Source organism: Rhipicephalus microplus, chromosome 3 (assembly GCF_043290135.1).
Source record: "Rhipicephalus microplus isolate Deutch F79 chromosome 3, USDA_Rmic, whole genome shotgun sequence".
NCBI lineage: Eukaryota > Metazoa > Arthropoda > Arachnida > Ixodida > Ixodidae > Rhipicephalus > Rhipicephalus microplus.
This window is the reverse complement of record NC_134702.1, coordinates 102,155,132-102,176,563: the sequence shown is the minus strand read 5'-3', so window position 1 is coordinate 102,176,563 and position 21,432 is coordinate 102,155,132. Positions and strand designations below refer to the sequence as shown.

The window sequence follows — 21,432 nt, the reverse complement described above, 5'->3', positions numbered from 1 at the left end:
GTGAGCCATTCTGTATTATCTGTCCAGAGTGCCTCGCCGTCTAGACGTGACAGTGACTTGGCAACTCTGTCTATCGCCCCGCATATAAGGTGTTATCGCCGTGTGCTTGAGAACGCGTGAACTCGACCTCGTATCTAATCGAGGTGCGAATTGAGTGTACGCAATATACCAAGGGCCCCCCCCCCCCCCCCCCACGAGTCCCCAGTAATCAGTTTGGGAGGGGGGGGGGGCTCTCGAGTTATCTGCTACTGCAGGCGAAGGACTAAAGCTGGCTGATTACAGGGGAAAACGCGTGGTGAGGCTCAACACGAGGCTATGAAGATTGTGTGTACTCGTGTCCTTTGCCCGAATATTTATTCTTTTACGTGCGTTAAACCAGCCAACGTTTGCCTAAAAGAACAACCCAGTTCGCAACAGTTATCTCTCATTCATCGAACTATTGTCTTACATTCCGCCACAATCACCAAATTTTTCCCTGAATTTTTTTTCTCGGATGAGGCATAACTATTTGCTTCCGTGAAAGTGTCCAGTGTCAGCGAGTTCAATCGCAAAACGCCTATCATGAGGAGCAGCACATGTGTTATGTCCGATTCTTTGGCAGTTGCCAGCCTGCTTCTTCTTTATTTCATTCTTCGGTATTTATTTGCGCGTATTTTATGCCTAACAATACAAATAATGCACTCAGAAAGACACGGCTTAGTTATTTCAGCTCTCTAACAAGATTTTTCTGTACATGTAGTGCCCAAATTCTTGCGCGAACATTTTCTTTACGACGATAACACGGCCTCGCTTGTTCCTGAGAGTACGAAGGAGAAAAAACTAATAGTGGGAATTGAGGCCATACGTCTAAGTGATTGAGGCTTACTTCATGCTGCTACTGTTCTACTGATATTTAGTCGTGCACAATTCAGGAACAATGAGAGCACTCAAACTATCAAGATAAAGTTAAACTTACACCCCGCCGTGGTGGTATAAAGGCTGAGGTACTCGGCTGCCGACCCGCAGGTCTCGGGATCGAATCCAGGCTACAGCGGCTGCATTTTCCATGGAGGTGAAATTGTTGTAGGCCCGTAGGCTCAGATTTGTGCGCACGTTAAAGAACCCCAGGTGGTCGAAATTTCCGGAGCCCTCCACTACGACGTCTCTCTTTGTCACGTTAAACGTTAAACCCCACATATCAAAGTTTAACTTTATATATATATATATATATATATATATATATATATATATATATATATATATATATATATATATATATATATATATATATATATATATATATATATATATATATATATATATATATATATATATATATATATATATATATATATCACTGTTACTAGCTGTCACTCGACCGTCACCGGTATGGAGTCGGTGGGAATGACAGCAGGTTAGTTCGTTTTGTACGGCAAGCAGAGCAGTGAAGAGATCAGAGACGCATGTTCGACAACAAAACGACAGATTTATTAACTCGTATCAGCCACAAGGAATGTAACACTTTAACACATTACAAAACATACAGATAAAAAAACAGTAATTGAGCTTACAAGTAAGCAGTAATAACCTAGGCTCCAAATTACACATTAAAAAAATAAACAGCAGCTACAAACGCGAAAATTCCTGAAGTATTAACAGGTGATGGCCTACGTGCGATGACCGACAGCGCTGCAACGCTGGTGATTCCGGGAGCAAGAGCTTGACCATTGACCCAGGCAGGCTGACCTAACCTGAGTTGTAGTGCCAATGTCTAGGAGGCAGGCGTTGATTGCGCGCCACTAGACGAACGGCAAAATTTAGGTGGCCAGTCAATACAACGCCACACTAAATCTTCTAGAAGCGATACTCGATGATCTTCTTCTACCCCATCTTGCAAAAGCAACCAGACTGATTAGCAGGACAATATCCTGCGCTTAAAACCATTCGTGTCTCCTCACCCTCTTCTCGGAGGAAAAGAGGACCATCGACATCAACTCAACCATGCGCATGGCATTGTTCCAAGCTCCCCCATAAAATATATTCCAATCACCCTGTTTTTCCATAAGCGGGGCATGTTCTCAAGTGGGGGAGGGTTAAAACTTGTGAGGCGATCGCCTGCATCTCGCCGACGTAGTACTTCTACCTTGGGAAGGGAATAGCACCTCGGTTTTCAGCCAGTGCGCCCGGGGGGCCCATACTTTCTTCCTCTCTTCAAGAATGACTACCTGCACCAACCGTAACTGAGTTCGGGGAACTTGGCGGTTGCCTCCCGTCGCGACTGACACAAAAGAGTTGTTCCTCAGTGGTGGACGTTTGAGACGAACACCCCCGCCAGGCCTTGGCGGCTTAAAAAGAAGAAACTCTTTGGATGCCTAAGCGGTGCCATGGTCAGGGGAAGAAGAGCGGCGCCTGTTAACTCAGCGTGACGCCGGGTCGTAAAAATGGCAGTCCTTGACAATAACAAAGTTGCATCGATACCAACATGCTAGGTCGTTATATCCGCTGCTCTTCGGAACAATACAAATAAAAATCACCTCCATCTCCATCTAATCTCACTAACGCTAAATTGCTAGATAAAAAAACACGTTATTCTGGGCTTCAAACTCACTGAACACGAGCTCATTCTTACTTATCTGCGTTTCAGGTGACACTGTCAGTCAAGCTCACTTTTTTTTTTTTTTTGCTCTCGATGACGCTAATTTCCACAACGTTTTTCACCTCATTTTATTATTATCTTTTATCCTCACAACAACATTTTAAAATAAATAAGTCTGGAGTGCATTGCAATATTTATTTTGCTATTTACGGCTACCTTTCTAGTTCTGCTTCGTTACAGCCCACATCGTGGGATCTTTCGCGTTTTTAGTTTCGTTATAAAAATGATAAATATCACTGGAATGAGGCACAACCAACCAAAGTTCGTATTCAGTTCGCTGTAACCTTATAATTCCCTATATCAATGTTTTCAATGGAATTGAGTTTGATTTATCTGTTTTTACAAGTGTGCGGACACTGTGAAAACGCATAGGCTAGTTTAAGCGAAAAAAAAAGCGATAATGGCACTTCAGTAAAGCGCAACACTATGAAGTTATATAACACGAAATAAATGGTACATACAACAAAAATAAAGCACATGAAATAGCCACACTAATATACCCAGAGGACAGAAGAATAAATAGATAAATAAGTAATTAAACATAAGAACTGGTCGTAGACTAAACATTACGTGCCAATTAAATATCGATTTTCGAGTGCTCTTGAAGAATTTGAACACTTCATTTCAAAAGGTATAACATTCCAGGTTTTAATACAAGTAAACTGCAACAGACGTTCACCATATACACTCTCAGTCTATAGAATATTCCGATTACCGAAGGTCCGGTAAAACGACATGGGATGCGAAACAAAAGCACGTTAAAAGGGTGGTTGTGATGAACAACAGTGTGCACGTGTTTGGCTGATTATAATTTCCCTAGAAGGTCGAAGAGCATATGATAAGTAATCGGGGAAACAAATGTGTGTCATTATAAGTGAAATGATTAATGATTCTCACAGCGCGTTTCTGGAGTCGTCTAACCGGGTCCAGGTAAGTTCACATTCATGGGAGCGAACCTGCCAGGTCCAGTTATCTTTTCGTCCGCTTTTCTTTCTCTACATAATACTGAAATTACTATTGATAACATCCCGTATACTTTCCTTTGTATCGTTGTCTAATACTTGTCATAATTAGTGTGTCTAACAAAAAAACTCCTCCAATATACACTTCTTTTCTGCAAGGAGAACGAGGCGTTCTGAACAGCATCTGCACGCCGTAGTCATTGAAGAGATCTCTACAACCTACAGAGCGACCATGGCCGCCTCTCTGCTCAACCCGGCGGTGCTCCAGGATCTGGCACTGAGCTGGCTGCGCGAGGACCAGCCCAGCCTCGACGTGGGCCTGTACGTGGTGGGCGAGGCCGACTGCACCGCCTACCTGTGGTGCAAGAGTCCCGGAGTGCTGGCGGGCGTGCCATTCGCCAACGCTGTCCTCGCTCAGCTGGACTGCGACATCAAGTGGCTGCGCAACGAGGGCGAGTGGTTGCACCCCGTCGCCAAGGTGGCCGAGGTACGCCTACGCCGTTTTTTTATATATTTTACTTGGGAGCCACTGGGAAGTGACCCAGGCACTTAGGTAGTGGCAGTGTGTCACACACTTCGGGTGAGGCCCCACCGATCTAACATCGACGTGCGGCAGACTCGCACGCTTCCACTTTACACTTCGGCCTGCGACACCTGAAAGGCCTCGAAGTGGTACATCCCAAATTTTTTGGAGGTTGGTCAACCCGTGCGGGGTTGCACATGTGGTGATGCATGGGCCCAACCGACGCACTCATTGAGCAGACACATAGATTTCATTTAAATCAAACAAGCATTTAATTAAAACAAGGACAATAGGCAAGATATTACAAAAATAACAAAGAAAAAACGCTAATATGCGATGAAAAAAAACAACAAAGCAAACTATGCTCTAAAAGAACCCTACAACAGGTACAGACAAAACACAAATACGCGGAATGTTAATAAACAAAATGATGGAAAGAAAAGAGGGATATAAAGAAATAATTACGAAGCAAGATCATGCTTGTGCTTCTGAGCTTGTCGTGCGACGCAGCGCATACTACAATTATTGAAAAGCTGGTTATTATGGAAAATAACAGTTTTTAAAAAGTCACAGTAAAGAGTTGCGTACGGACCAGGCCATCTCTTGATACACGTAGGGGAGTTGACGGGTGCCGCTGAACATCTCGCCAGCTTAGTAGACGACGAGGGTGTCCGGTATTGCAGCTGTCTCAATACGTTGCACCGGTCACTCCATACTCGCCGCCTACGCGAGCCTCGCGACACCGACGACCCCGGTTCTTACTGGTTGCACGTCAACTGCCGATTTCAAAGCAGTCATATCTCTTTCGGGACGTCCCTTCCCCTCTCTAGGCCATTTCTCTTTCCTCGAACACATGCCCCTCCTTTCGGTACAGGTGTAGGGAAGACGCGGCGGCGCCGCTGCTGCGTCTTTTGTCACCGGATGTCGTCTTACCAACACAAAAGCGCCCTTCCTTGGAAGATGGGGCTCGCGGGTGAAACGAAAATTGCAGTCGTTTGTGGCATAGCCCCCTCATGAAGAATATTGCTGCGTATTATTCAAGGAAATCACAAACGCGCACTGTTCGAGTGCTCTCGGTGTTGCGGTCGTCCACCAATGCACTTTCTTTTTTTTTTGCGCAACATTTCACTGACGTGGACGACACCAAACAGAATGCAAGACGCACCGCATTTCCCTGTCACATTATGACGAAAGTCATATCTCGCGCACTAGGCCATGGTCTCACACATACGAAAATAAAATGACAAAAATAGTGCACAGTTCAAAGCTAATGCACGTAAGCATACTTTAATGCCACATATTCGAACATATAAGCTGTAAGCGGTATAGAAAAGTCACTTATTGAGGCGTTAGAAACCATTGAAAGGAAAACGAGTAAAAAAAATCTGGATGGCCGTTTGAGCGAAGTTTTACTGGGATACAAAAGAAGCTTTCAAGAACACCCTGTCATATTTAGTCCGTATGTGTGCCATGATAGGCCTTGAACACAGAAGTAAGTTGACAAGACTCTTCAAAGCAGCCTAACATTTCAAAACATAAATCAATGAAGGTATCTAAAACAAAGCTTCCCTAACTGTACGTGTAATAAGTTTAAACAACAGAACATCGTCTAGAAACACACAGACGACACAAGAAAATCAATAAAAAAGCTAAGCGATTGCTCCCATCATTTATCAAATGTTTCAAAACCGGATGACAGAAATGAACATTGTTTCAAAAAAATATCTCGTCACCCTTGAAGGTTGCGTTTACGTTTCGATGTACATATACATAACTTTTATTTGCACTCGAGCTGACCGCGCTCTTGGGGGAGCCGTTCGAAGCAAGCAGCGCAGACAAAACAGTGGATGGCCGCTACATGGACGCCTGTTTCCCGTTAGTCTACACCCCGGAGGCATGCCTTCATCGACGCCACGTTCTACGAAAACGGGTCTCCGAACCACGTCGTGTCACTCGGACGCAAGGTGCTGCTTCGCCATGCACCCCGCCCTTCGAGCCGACAATGGAGCGAAGGGGGTTGGCTCTTCCAAGCTCCGCGAACAAATGTCTGCCTCACCCCTCTACCCGTCGGGCTGTTTGGAGCATGGTGACCCACACGACTGGCGAATGCCACAAAACGCAAACGAAGCTTTCGTTGCGTTGAATGCCATTTGACAATTCATGATTTTCCGGGTTGCTTTGCACCCTTCGTTTACCTCCTGCTTTTGCGGCGTCTTTTTATTTTTGCACGTTGCCCAGTGCTCGCTTTCGAGAAGTCCGCTTGCAACATTTGCAGAGCAGAATTTGTCTCGTCTCTCGCATCTGCTGTAATGTCAGTACAGTCGGGATTTTTCGTTAACTTGCGGACACCCTGACTTGCAGGAAACTTGACAGACTGCTGAACAATGCAAGCGTCTTCCTCATGGCTGCGCCGCTTGCACATGAAAGAACTACTTGCTCCAACATTGCCCAGCTTACAGCGGGCGTCAACACACGACTCTGTCCCGCTGTCCTTACAGGGGTCCTCGTGTGCCGGGCCAATTGTACTGTGAACATTGCAGTTAGGTCTCGTTCTCACAGCCGTCAAACGACCCGTTGCGTTATGTGACGTCAAAAAAAAAAAACGGAGAGATTACGCGACAGAGCTGTGTACGGGCAGACGACGGTGGTTGCAAGGCCGACGGCAGCACATTTTTGTACGATAATCCCTTTCTCCATGACCATGCAAACACCCAAACGTTCTATCCCCGGGTTCTTTTGTGCTCTCCGCGATTTATTCTGTTCGTCAGGTGCGCCGAGAGGGAACCGGCCCTGGTACCATGAGGAGTGGGGCTACGTCCACGCGTCGGCAAAGGAAACTTAGAGCATCGTTTTACGTCACCGTCACCCCGTTTTTGAAGAAAAAATGGGCTGGCAAATCCTCTCCCCTGACAAAAACTGGTGACGTCATGGTGATAGGACGTGTCGTTTTGCGGCTGTGAGAACGAGCTCTTAGCTGCCACGGCGACGAACATACACGGCGACGGCACCAAGTCAATTACAGGTGGCCTTTCTTTATTAACAGGACCCTGCCGGCACAGCCCCTTGTCGCCATTATTGCAACCTTCAGTGGCCTATGTGCACCATGGACATCACGGCGCTTTCGGCAGCTAACACGCCTAGTTCTGACATAAATTGGCTGTTCAGACCACACGTTCTATTATTGTGTCCGGCTCTCGACGGTTTGGAGCCTACTGGCTCTTTGCACCATTCGTGCATATATAGCATCTAGTGCCTCAAACTCGCGCCGCCTGCTTTCAATCTTCGGGCGCGGTTTCTCATCGTACTGATGGAACAACTGTGCCAACTTGTTCGGAGCACGGGCGGTCGCGCTACTGGGAATTCTAGAGCCTGAGCAGGGGTGCGACTGCGTAGTGAGCTGTCCTAATTTCAATTGCTCTTTCGCTTCTTGCATTCTGAGTCTAGACCGCTCTTTTTCTCGTTCCGTCTCGAGTTGCATATTTTGCAAGTACCACTTTCGTTCGGCATCGCGCTCCTCTTTCCGCTTATTTCGTTCTTTTACGACGAAATCAAACTGCTGATTGCCTGCAATAGCAAAGGCTCTGCCCCATTCAATTATTTTATCAAACTCCGTGCCATCCATTGTTACAACAATTGTCTACCAACAAAACGATAATAGGACGTCTTCATACCAAACGCTCAAAGGTACGTCAGTCTCCCAGACATCACCACGCGGTCGGCCTGTCCTGTCGTGGACGCCAGATAATGTCACACACTTCGGGTGATGCCCCACCTACCTTTCATCGACGTGCGGCAGACTCGCAGGCTTCCACTTTACGCTTCGGCCTGCGACGCCTGAAAGGCTTCGAAGTAGTACACCTCAAATTTATTAGCAGATCGGTCGACCCATGCGGGGTTGCACGTGTGGGGATGTATGGGCCTGACCAACGTACCCTTTGAGCAGACACAGATATTTTATACAAATCAAACAAGTATTTAATTAAAACAAGGGCATAAAGCAAGACATTACAAAAATAACAAAGAAAAAACACTAATACGCGATGAAAAAACAACTAAACTATGAACACTACAACAGGTACAGACAAAACACAAATGCGCGAAATGTTAATAAAATAACAACATGATGGAAAGAAAAAAGGGATATAAGAAAATAATTACGAAGCCAGATCATGCTCGTGCTTCTGAGCTTGTCGTGCGACGCAGCGCACGCTGGAATCATGGAAAAGCTGGTTATAATGTAAAATAACAGTTTTAAAAAAGTCTCATTAAAGAGTTCCGCACGGACCAGGTACGCTCTTGGTACACGTAGGGGAGTTGACGGGTGCCGCTGAACATCTCGCCAGCTTAGTAGACGACGAGGGTGCCCGGTGTAGCAGCCGTCTCAATACGTTGCGCGGGTCACTGCATACTCACCGCCTACGCGAGCCTCGCGACACCGACGACCACGATTCTTGCTGGTTGCACGTCAACTGCCAATTTCAAAGCAGTCATAACTCTTTCGGGACGTCCCGTCCCCTCTCGAGGTTATTTATTTTTCCTCGAACACATGTTTCCCCTTTCGGTACAGGTGTAGGGAAGACGCGGTGGTGCCGCTGCTGCGTCGTTAGTCGCCGGATGTCGTCTTTCCAACACAAAAGCGCCCTTCCTTAGAACATGGGGCTCGCGGGTGAAACGAAAATTGCAGTTGTTTGTGACACAGGGCTAATGGGTCTGTAGAAACGGATTCCTTACATGGCTGCAGACTTATGTTTGAGCTACTTAGCAAGAAAGCAGCATATGGGGCCAAAAAAGCGAGGAAAGGTTCGATTACATAGAAGACTTTATGTAACTCTCCTTTTTGGCACTCGTCATAATATATAGTGAGCTGCTTTTGAAGGACATTCCTAGATTCGCTACAGCAAGGCAACTACAGAAGAGGCTTAGCGCTCTTGAGTCAAAGAGCTTTGCTTGAGCGTTAGCCGCAGCTTCGCATGAGCAGGAGTCCATCGGGAGGGGCAGGCCACCCTTTTCCGCTTGAGCTTCGACGGACGCCCAACTAAACACGTCTTTTGATGGAGTTACGGACAGCGCCACCTCTTCAGGCCACTATCAGCGAACTATCAACACCTCTGTTGGAGTTCGTGGGCTGAATCTGTCTCAGTCGTTATAAATAACATATTTTTTCTGCGTTAGTTAAAAAAAAATAAGATTCCCAACATACACTTTTTTCCTCCGTCTCGGCAACTCAGTCACCCTTGATGCATTTCATTGTCGCTTTCTCTTTGCATCCGTTGGCTCCTTGACCGGGCCCGGAGAGCCGCTATAGCCAGTGGAGCTCTGGACGAAGGGCCCCACCAACTTTAGTTACTGACAGTACTAATAAACGTCTATTCTCTCTCTCTCTCTCTCTATTTCTCTCTCTCTTCTTGTGCTCGCAGGTGACCGGCCAGGCGCGACGAGTGCTCCTCGCCGAGCGCGTGGTGCTCAACTGCCTGGCTCGCGCCAGCGGTGTGGCGTCTTCTGCCCGGCGAATGCGCGAGGTCCTGAACGGAATCCACTGGGACGGCGTCCTGGCCGGCACGCGCAAGACAACGCCCGGCTTCCGCCTCGTGGAGAAGTACGCTCTGCTCGTCGGCGGAGCAGACACGCACCGCTACGACGTCGCCTCCATGATCATGCTCAAGGACAACCACCTCACCGCCGTGGGTTCCATCGAGAAGGTCAGGGCGTCTGTTGTCATACCCACTCGCATATGCTTACGGCCAACCAAAGGTCTGTGGGAGAGTGCAAAAGAAAGGCTTCAATGCTTTACCGGTTCTAGACTTAAGCTCTCATGTTACGTCTTTCACGAGACGCTTGCATAAGCGTGTGCAGGGGTCTCCATTAGGCCAATCAAGCTTCTTAGCCGAACCCAGCAGCGTATAGCTAAGGAGTGGCACACCACAATGCCTCCTTCCCCCAAATTGTTTTTGCCATGGCATACAGAGCGAAAAGTGACCATTTCAAAGAAGTGCCCCCCCCCCCCCCGCCTTCGAAAAAAAATCTGCTTACGCCCCTGGCAGCGCCCCCCCCCCCCTCTTCCCTTGTCGCCCTGTCCGAAAGAAAGCGAAGCAGGTTCCGCAATGATGTATGCAAAAACAAAATGAAGTGGTTGGTGACGAGCTTCCCTTATCAGTCTGCCATTTGTACCCGGTTTTCTGGGTGTAAATATTCGAAGTAAACGGTTCTTTGAAAGTGACATCAGTTGTTCTTGATCGTCATTGTAGTAAAAAAAATCTCACAGAACTGGGCATATATTAAGTTGGATGGGTAAAGCCTAAGCCTACCGTCACACAGAGGACAACGTTATACATATAGGGGGGCGGGCAGCGCCTTGACCATAGTGGGAGGAATTAATAACCCACCTTCTACTTTTTCATTAGACTTCCATCTTAATATCCTTATTACCGTTATGTTAATTGCCGAAAGGTTATCTGTGCATCAGCGGAGATATTTTCTTGTTGCAGAACACCATAGACACTGAAGAGAGAAAATAAAGATGATTGATCGCTCCATTATATATGAATCAATGTAACACGAGAGAAAAGCATGTTTTTACAGAATTAGTTGGTTATTTACAGTATATCAGTATAAGATAGCTAGTACAACGCCTACTGGTGTTTGACAGCTATAGCAACGTTTAACGTGGTTGCGTCCACATTTGATACTTGGTGCCACATTTTCATCCCGACGACTAACGTTCATGATCACTGCTTCAACAAACATTTGACGTAACTGTATCATTTAACGGTGAGAGTGCAATCAGAGAAAGCGGTAAGACAGCCATAAGAGCGTCGCTGATTGGACGCAGAACTTGGGCTTACATCTCTATCCCGCGACGTTAAGGTGTTAACATAACGCCAAGACTGGACTAGAAGGAAACGCAATGCGCATCGTGTCTCCGTAGGACCGGCTCAAGGAGGTTTAAAAAAGTTTTTTTTTTAAACCTCCTAGAACCAGCTGCGATTTTTCTCTAGGCTAGCATGAGCGGAGAACGCCTTGTTACATCCAGGAGTGTTACATCCAGGCACGCAGGCGTGCGTCGTAAACGGTCGCAAACAAGAAGATTTGTGTTTAATTCAGATCGATGCTATGAGCGATGCCGAAACTTGCGCTAAGGTTGGCGTTGACAAAATTTCACTTCTATAGTAAACGCACCGAATGCTGCAGATGCGTAACATCGACGCCTTGCTGGAGCTATCATCGGAGGTCACCGTATGCATTACTTCACTTTACCGCTCCCATACGGCAGCACCACCCCGCCGACTAAGAAGCAAGAACACTGAGAGGACATTGCGACGTTCTAAAGGCGACCTTCTAAAGTATCCAGCGTTTGTGACGTTGGAGCAGAGGCAGCGTCTTCCGAGCATGGGAACCTGCGTTCCTCGCATTGGCCCGTCCCAAGACCAAGGGCACGCAAAAAAACCAACGTGCGCACGCGTCCCTTCAGCTGTACTTCAGCCACAACCCATCTACTCATGCAGAGAGGGAGACACGCGCATCACGTTCTTTTTGACCAAAATCCTCTCCATATTGCTTTTCTTTTATCCGCCAGGCGGTGTGTTCTGGCGCTGTAGTCAAACTAGGAAACGACTACGCGGTGAATATAGCGCGCCCGAGATCTGTTGTTGTGGGCCGAGAGGTCATGGGTTCCACTCCCGACGACAAACTTTTTTTTGTGGTTGTATCCATTTTTGACGTCATTTTCGTCACAGAAATACGTCGCTTAAGTATCGGGGGATTTCAGCACAAAGCACTTTGATGTTAACAAAACCATGTGTAGTCATAACTCTGCACAATAACAAAAGATGTATTAGTGAAGGCATGGGGCAGAATTCGTCTCCCTTTTTTAGTGGTGGTGCTGTCTTTCCCATGCTCGTGCCCATGGACGTTTTTATTTGTCTGAAGGAGTAACTTCTGGTCAGTGTACAGACGCGCGTTAAACTGCTGTAGTGTTCTGCATCAATCTGCACGGTGTACAGTTTAGTATACTGCTTCATTACTGATGTTCTGTTGTGCTGTTGATCCGAGCTATTCGAGTATGGCCTTATAATGGCATACAAGCACTCATTTTTTGTTTCTTCGTGTCGCAGGCTGTCCGCATTGCCAAGAAGATGGGCGGCTTCACACGGAAGGTTGAAGTCGAGTGCCGCTCCGTCGAGGAAGCCCAGCAAGCCGCTAGAGCCGGAGGTGACATCATCATGCTCGACAACTTCGAGGCCAAGGTTTGTTGTTATCAGTCTTACGGTGTTCTTTGGAGAAGCTAAAGACAATCGAGGTGATGTTTCAACAACTACTTTCTGTTTCATGAAGCGAAGCTTTTGAGTCACACATTTTAATGGTGGCGGTGTCATTCGTGAAAAACCTGGCACCTGCCAGTGTACAGAACAGCGAGTGAAATTATGATGTCATGATGCCACATTTCATGGTTTCCGACTTATGGATGCATATACGTAATTGTTGCCAGTAAAATCTCAAGTGTTTCGGTGCTAAGCGTATGGATGACGGACAGATTTCCGGCATGGAGGAAGGAAACAGTTCGCGGAAGTAGCAGTGCGCAATGCGCAAGAAAGAAAAACCTACAAGGTTAGGCACATATGTACACGCCAAGTTTTGTCTGACCCTATTTCACCGTTAGAGCAAGGGCTTCAGATTTTAAAAGACGAAATTCTGCCTTGAGATAATTCAATGCAAAAATTTTGGTCAGTCTGTTTGTGTGTTTAGAAAACCTTTATTTTGGCTTAGTACGTAAAAGACAATTGGGCATGGCGTCTGTACAACAAGGACAGTAATATTTGGTCATTCCAGCGACGCAGGTGGTGCCATGCGGCTTTCCCACGAACTTGGCAAACAGTAATAAGTCTGCTACACAGTTCGGTCTCGCGGTATTCATAAGCGCTGATTCGGTTTCATCCAAATATCCATGCGTCTCTTTAGCGAGAGAAAGTGTGGCCTGCCGCGAAACTAGAGGGCCTGACGAGCTTTGCTGCTTGAGACGCGTACATCTCGTCCACCATTTTGACCCACCGTCCCGCCACCTATAGTCGCTGGAATGATCTAATATGTCTGTCTTTCTGTTGCTGTCACTCAATTCAGTAGAATGGCAAAAGTTTAACCCCTTTCCAAAAAAACTAGCCATCTTGATCTATTTTTCGCGTTCACACGTGCTGGCATTGTCCATTAAAAACAAATATACGCATATTTTGGCGCTACAGCAGTACGGGGTCGTTAAGCAGTGCGTTAATTATTTCTAAGATGCACAGATACGTAATTATAAAAGTCATAGTGCTTATTGCGCGGCACTGGCAACGCGACGCCATGACTGAAAAACAGGTGTTGGCTGCGCTTCACCAAGACCATGACTACATGGTGCTGCCACCTACCAGTGACTTTGTGTTTCTGTTGCGTCGATATTTCACGCAGCGCCGATTTCCTCGCGCAGACGTCAAATAAGCCTTCTATTCTCTCTCTAAAGATAGAACCTTTTCGGAAGATGTCCTTCACTAAGATGACCTTCGCTGAAGAAGGTCATCTTTCGACGATCTTTGCCAAAGAAGCATGCAAATAAGCGGTCAATTTTTGTAAATGCAGAGCATTTCGCAGTCGCCACATGTCGTGCTTCGGCGTCGGCACCGTCCACACCCCCACTGCGCTTGCTCACGTCTCGTACCACATGCTCGTGTCTCGTGCGAGCTCGGGAAAAAAGAGAGGTTGAAAAAAGAATAGTCGCAACTTCTGCAGCGCTAATTGAGAGCGTGGCTTAGTTACGGGTGGTGGAGAGGGTCAAGCGAGAGAGAAGTGTGTTGCGAGCGGGCGCACGAGCCCGCAGCTACTCTAAATGAGGGAGAGAGCTACCTCAACGTGCACTACGACTTGACCTACTTGGCACCGCTCCAACACCTGTGGCGAGGGGCTTGTGCAGACACATGGGACAGCGTCAAACAGGCTAGTCAAAGAGCTCTATTGCATCTAATAAAAAGTCACAGCTTTGCTGCAAAGGCGAGGCGATGAACGTGGTAGAAACAAATTGGAAGGACACGCGCAGAATGGCAAGCCAATCGAAATGTGCCTCACGTTTCTCACGTCCAAATGACACACGAAATGTACTCGCAGTTACAGATGAACGCTAATACGCGTCTCAGTTATTACTTCTCCGTCTCTGAAAAGCGCCCCTTTTTCGCAAACCCAGACTGTGCAACGATTGCAGTGACGATTGTGCACCCGGTAACCACAACAGAATTGTTCCAATGAAAGACGTACGATTCTCTCCACCACAAGATAAGGGTGCGCGAGTGAGCGTCGTCCCTCTCCGCGACGCAAAGTACGCGTGGGAGATGAGAGCGCGCGCCGGCACGTCGTGACGATGTGGCGAAGTGCACTTAATGCGCCATCTTGCTGGTAATGCTGAAAACGTGATAGTTCCCCCGCGATGCCCGTGAGCCGCGCTAAGTGATAGTATAGATAGCTTGCCCTTTGAACGTAGAAGGAGGTGCTCTTCTGTGTCTCAGTGGTTAACGCCTCACACTCACAATTCAGAGGTCCCAAGCTCGATTGCGCACGCTGGAGTCTTTTTCTAGATTATTTTTCTTTCTTGCGTTTACATATTATATAGATACGTATACATACACGTATACATACTCCGACGCTGGCGGCAAAATCCAGCCGAGAGTGTCCATATAATGGCTATCGCTGTAATGAAAACGAAATAGCAATTAGGCATCCCCAAACCATACCCAATTACGCAACATTCACGCGATACCCCCCCCCCCTCTTAACGCATTTACGTGAGCTCCACCCTTGGGAAGATGCGGGCGGCAATTCTTAGCGGCGAAACTCCTCTTAATTCAACGTTTTCCAGCGTCAGGCATAAACGGCAGTATCAGACAAACAGACAGACAGATTTTATTCAGCTGATGGTTGTCGACTTCTCGTCGCCGCTCAGTGTAAACAGATTTGTGCTGCGGGTTCGCGCTGAGTGTTTATGCGTATACAGGTCTTGCAAACAACACCCACCGATAAGTTAGCATGATGAGATGTTGTGAAGCTAGGATTGAAGTCATGAGTTCGATTCCCGCGTATGCCAGCTGCATTTCCACCAGAGCGAAACGCAGTAACAGTGCGCTCAGATTTTGGTGCAAGAATGATAGACAGGGCGTGTTGGCGTTGCATATTTCAAGCGTACGATGGCATTACGCTCAATCTAAACAGAAGTGATGCTCGTTGTCTGTGCGCCTCTATCGCGCCGTATACACTTCAAATAAAATCAGATGCGCGTAAAGAAAAAGAAATCGGCAAATGGCCCGAATCAATCTTGAGTCTCAAACCAGCGCGTGCGTCCTAAAGATATGATCGTTTTGGCTCGTAAAATATTATTTATGTCCTTGTATGCGCTCGAATCGTGGGCGATGTATACAGCTGCCGCTATGAAAACGAGTTGAAAAAAGAACCAAGGCAGATATAAAATTTTCGACGGTTTCGCGAAGTTTCGCGTAGTTATCAGAAGCAAATCTCAAATCTCGGCGTAACACACTCGATCTTAATGGGTATTGTGTGGTAGGACGACAATCAAGCGAGCTGTCAAAACAACTTAATCGACATCTGAATCGTGGTACACGATGCGCCATCAGGCGTGGATATACGAAATGAAGCATACGCTGAAGACACGCATGGTGAAGACACGCAAAATACTTTTTGTGTGCATCATTATACTTTCAAAGGAGCTGCAAAAAAGCAAAGGTTTCATTGCACTTACGATACGACCTTGTTAATATCCGATGAAAAGCTCGGCAAAAGTGCAGCTCTTATGAAACTGAACACACCGCATTGAAATGGTGCCAACAGAGTGACTGAACAGAGCAGACGAAAGTTTAGTCTCTTCACACTGGCCACCTAATAAATTGAAAGCCGCGTGACAAACTTGGCATTCAAGCAATAGAAATCTAAATGCAATATACAAGTGCACAAGAAAGCGTGGCGGTAGTTTGCCGACAGCTCCGATAAGACACGAATGACGCAGCAAATGCGCGTTTTTACTGGTAACATATATATAGAATTCGTGCCTTCACCTCACTTTTAATGTCAAAGAAAAGCAGCTGTTCACCATCGACATTCGCATAGCACTCTCTCAAAGACATCGTATTTCACTTGCTTGGTACCGCAAAGATTGTCACTGAATCGCTCTCGGTTCTGATAAGATTCACACCGTATACACGTTTTTATAATTTTTTTAAACCTTCAGAGCAAGTCACAGCTGACGCTGCACGTGGAGGGCGAGCAGATAACAGCGTGTGCAGAGCGCGTGAACGTGCTGAGATAGCGAAGGCAGAAGGTGGGAGCGGGGTGCGACCGGCTTTTGCTGGAAATGCGGCGAAACGCGCGCGGCGCAGCGCCCCCTGGCTGAGGTTGGGAGGTCCATGGGTAAGACATCTACTTCACGTGCATGCGGTCCCGAGTTCGATTCCAGTGCTGAGTGAGCGTTGCATAGGAAACTGGGAGATGTAGATGATTGTGACACCAATGGTTTTCTAATTACCTATAGTCACACTATCCACCGCGTTATCAGCGAGGAACCACTCTCGAATGCGTAAAATAATGCTTTTTCCCGCCACCGCGTCAGGGCCAGGCCGCCCACGGAAATGTCACGCCTAACCGCAGGCCGTATTTTGCCAGGAAAAAAATTTAACTTAAAATCTCGACTAATCCTTGTCCCGGCTATTCTGAAGGGCCACTTCAAATCGGGCTGGTGTCTGTGGGACACGGCTACGGAGCCGCGTAGAAGCGGCCATAATCTGATTTGATTTCCTGCCTTCGGGCGTGTAGTCTAACCAGGATCATCGAAGAGTGTACCCTGTCATTTAGTCTGCCGGTACGAAGGTCTCCTTGTTCGTAAATGAGAAGGAAATTTTTTCGGAGTGCTCATTTCTTTGTTACGCACGACCCAGTGAATAAGTTACAGATCAAGGAAAGCATAGAGGACGTTTATTGTTGTCTCTAACTGGAGTGATATAGGATGTACAACGCGTACAACTGTCGTTATAGTTAGCGCCAATGTATACGTGCTTCCACGCAGGACTTGTCACCGGCGGCGCAGAAGCTGAAGACCGAGTTTCCGGGCGTGCTGGTCGAGGCCTCCGGAGGTATCACCTCCGAGAACGTGACCCAGTACGCCGTGCCGGGCGTCGACATCATTTCCTCGAGCCTCCTCATCCAGGGCTACCCCACGGTCGACTTCTCGCTCAAGGTCCAGCCGCCCAAGAAGCCCGAGTGCTGAACTTGCCTCAGGTCCGGATGAAAAAGGAACGGTGGCGTCACGCGAAAGTGCTCGGCTCTTGGGATAATCGCACAGTGTTGCCAAAACAAAACGAGGACACGAGAAGGCCACGTGAACACGCAAACGGGGAACGCTTTTCTGGCGACCTCGTTTTGTTTTCGCTGTGCACTTTATCTCAAAGATGACATGCCAGCAAACCCTACACTGTAACCTCAGTGATCGTCCCGATTCTTTTGGATCCCTATTATATTGGAAACGCGAGTATGCATTGAGGAGCGCCTTTCGCTGTCAATTTTTTTCACGCGACTGCATCAAAGTATTCAACATTATTTTTTTTTCTGAAATAAAGGTTTCGTGTGGCTATACCACGGTCATTCACGCAAAGTTTACTCAACGTTCCCTGCGCAGCTGCAAGATGGGATGCATGAGGTGAAACACTTTAGCGAGAAATGCAACATCTCAGCCGATATGCTGAAACGGCGAGTGGACATACAAATCATATGCAAAGCTAATAAGAGCACTCCTCATGGAAATACGGTACAGAAGCACAGACAACATAATGAACATTAGCCGCCGTGCTAGCATATTAACAAGGATGTTGCGCTGCTGTGCTCGGTGCTCGATTTCGATACTCGGCTACGGCGGCCTCATTTCGATGGGGACGATATACAAAAACATCCTTGTACACAAATGCAAGCGTGGGTCAAATAAGTTTAATTGGTCCTAATTTAGAGTTCTCTACTACCACCAGATATAGTGAATTGAACACCCACATACGACTGACTGACGTCTGCAACCGGAGTGGCGTAGTAAGTACGCTCAAACACGACTTCACCGCAGCCCACCACCAGCCGGCCCAGTATGGACTGTCTTGAACAACGTTTGCATAACTATTTTTCAAACAAGTTCTATGAACTTTGGTCTAAGAGGCCCGCCAAGTGGTTGAGAGGCTTGGTCTCTCGGTCCCGATGAGGGGAGTGACCCACTGTGCATTGTAGGACTTGGTAAAGTAGGACTTGGTAAAGTTTTCCATCCATCCCCCCCCCCCTATGGCATGCTTTGTGAGGATATTCATGATGTAATGGTGCCACCTAAGCTTCACAGAGGAAGTGCAGCTATATTAAAACTCTCGCGCACGCATGTTCATTTGCGTGCGTGCGCTATTTAATGCGCAACGCTCGCACTTCTCGTGTGAAAATGCGCTATATGGTATTTACATATATATAAGTGGAAAGAATTTCCTCGTGGAATAAGTTGTACAAAAGTAGCAGGAGTACGCAAAGCGGCTGCAATATGCTTGTGCCTTCCTCGACTGCGTTTCTTGCGAAGCTCTTCAGAGGTCAAAGTATGAACCGTGTTTCCAAATCAAAGTGTGATAAAAAATTGACGTTATTGAAGCTAAAGTGCAAGGCACTTGCACGTGGCATCGTATAGCTAAATGTAAACGCCACGAACGACGCTTACCTTTACAGTAAGGACAGCGCTTTGATTCCGGATAGCACGGCAAGTTTTCTTTTATGCTTACTTTAGTTACACGTACAGCTCCTACAAGAAATATTGTCATTTTGTCCCCACCTATTTGAATGTCATCGCTGGCATGGAAACAAGCAGATGCGCTGCCGCACGTTTTGTATAGGCACACTTATTACTGAAGGCATAAACATAGAACTCCTGGAATTCGTACCAGACGTTATAAGTGGTTCGAGCAATATCATCGAACAAGGTATGAAAGCACACCTTAAGATTCGCGGTCCAATAAAGCATACCGTATAAGACACATTGTGAACTTATTTACAGCGCAACACCAGAAAACACAGACAGGGAAGTCCTAATGGTGTTGCGCTGTAAATAAGTTCACGATGGATCCTAACCAACTGGCCCAACTTACCATCTTACTGTATCGTATAAGTTCTGTACTTACGCGCTCCTGAAAAGAAGCTTATATATGCTATAATCTTTATTAGAAACAGGTTACATACACACTATTATCTGTGTCGCGCTTCTTTCGTGTCATATAGACGGTGATTGCGTGATAATCACGTATAGGCGCCCGACAGTGGACCAAAGGGCGCGATGAAGCTTTTTGGGCCGCCTCAGAATCGTTGATACCGACCGCCGGGGATACCAAGGTAATGAAACTCAAATTATAACCAAAGCTCATAAAGACTTTCTAATAGAATACACCCAAACCATTATCTGGGCGCCAGGGAACGAGGGCGAAAACGGGTATCACTTTGCAGATGAGGCGGCTCAAGGCTTCACAAATTACCGAGCTTCCTTGCACACTGCAATAGAGGATCCAACGCCCCTAGACCCTAACTTTGGTGCAATGATTCAGCATTACAAGGACAATAGAAATCTGTACCCAGCACCACATAAAAAACTCACAGCAATGGAATAGGTGACATTACGCAGAATTCAAAGAAACACATACACGAACTTACACAGGCTACATGTGTTCTACCCCACAGCATAAAGAGATATATGTCCGTGGTGTGGATTCACACCAATTCTGTTTCACATCAGATGGGAGTGTACACATCACAATGAAGAACACCACAACATGAACAAAACAGAGGAACAATGGTAGGCACTGCTGTCCAGCTCAGCCATTGCTGATCAGCACTGGCTGGTCCAACGGGTAAAGATGATGGCTATAGGGCCAGCGGAGCCCTGGAATAGGGGCCCGACAATTTGGAATGCTCCGCGTTATGCGCAAATAAAATTATCTTTCTCTCTCTCTCGCTGAACACGTTGAGACGCTGAAGTGTCAATGCCCTTTCTGGTGTGTTTTCAAAGAACGCTTCCTGGACGCTTCCCCTGCTCACAACTAAAAAAGAAAATAATATGCACGTGCAAGTCCAGTTTTGCTGCGTCTACTCGCTAGGCTGTGTGTTCTGGCGCTACCATCAGATCTCGTGAACTGCATTGCCGGGTGCCTATACGTCTTGTCTTCAGTGAGCCGCAACGTACAGCTCTAAGGCAAACGGGAGTGTTTGGAGCGTCTCAGCCACACATGTATATGCGTCATCTAATCATTCACATTCTAAAGAAAACAGCTGTTCTGTCTCTACTTTCACGTTGATGTGAGGTTGTAGAGTATATGCAGTAACTGTGAGGATGATGACGACGATGACGATGAAAACTCTATTTGGGTCCCGAGAAGCCGCAGGGAGACGCCGTGCCACCTGGCTATAGTCCTTGGTAGGGACTACCATTCCGAGCTTGGCGGCCCATTCGCGGGCACTCTGGCCATGGTGCAGGGAGAAATATAAAAGTAGCCACAATCACCAACCCCCGCACTCACGCGTCAGTTTGCATCTCACGCTCTTAGTCTTCCATCGCGTCATCTCCGTAACAATAACAAAAGTGATGTGTCCCAATGATTGCCGACTGCCGCACGCCATTCGTGCCCGCGAAGTAGCGGCGCACGGTAATATATAGAGCTAAAGCACACGAGATAGAAAACGATATACTGTGTGGCAGGAAGACGCCAAAATTCGCCTTCTTTGTCTCTGAGAGTAAAACTACAGTAACCTGTCTGGAAAAAAATAATGAACGCAGGCGACTTGTGTGTGTTTAGAAAAAGGGTGTAACTTACCGCCACCATGCAACGTTTTATTCCACACTAAACATGCACATATATTCAAGAGACAAACACAAAGCAAGTGGTTTACATATTGACAGTAACACACTGATCAGTCACCGTATAGCTATAATGCGACAAATATTTATTGTCACTCTGGACAGGTACAGATCATTCGCATGCTGGGGATTGTCACGTGCGTACACAAACATACATGGGTGGATGGCAGTGAGTCTAAGGAACATTTTTTTGTTTTTGTAGCGCACCGAAACTTGGACAAGATGAACTAGACACGACAGCGCTTACACTCACAGCTGATATTTCAACGCCAAACAACTGGCAAAATTAACGTCAACCGGCTGCCCCAAGAAGGATTAAAACTTCTCCTTGGGCTACCCCAATTCCATATCTTGCTGGAGTATACGGAAGTTCAGTTCA

The 21,432-nt window shown here is 46.9% G+C and overlaps 1 protein-coding gene across 4 annotated transcripts in view; it reads left to right on the top strand.

Annotated features, from left to right (window-relative positions):
• The window catches only part of LOC119172037 (nicotinate-nucleotide pyrophosphorylase [carboxylating]), a 31,748-nt gene extending 13,975 nt beyond the window's left edge, over positions 1-17,773 (top strand). For 3 of the 4 annotated variants that reach the window (XR_012894328.1, XR_012894329.1, XM_075890071.1), the window contains 4 exons: positions 3,823-4,084; positions 9,538-9,819; positions 12,232-12,363; positions 17,208-17,773. Coding sequence is in view for 2 of the 4 variants with exons in the window: in XM_075890071.1 (XP_075746186.1) it covers positions 3,830-4,084; positions 9,538-9,819; positions 12,232-12,363; positions 17,208-17,408 (870 nt within the window). In the remaining 2 variants the exon portion in view is untranslated. Of the gene's footprint in view, positions 1-3,756; positions 4,085-9,537; positions 9,820-12,231; positions 12,364-17,207 lie in introns of all 4 variants that reach the window. The other variant, XM_075890070.1, reaches the window with a different exon arrangement.
• Positions 17,774-21,432: the final 3,659 nt, after the last annotated feature.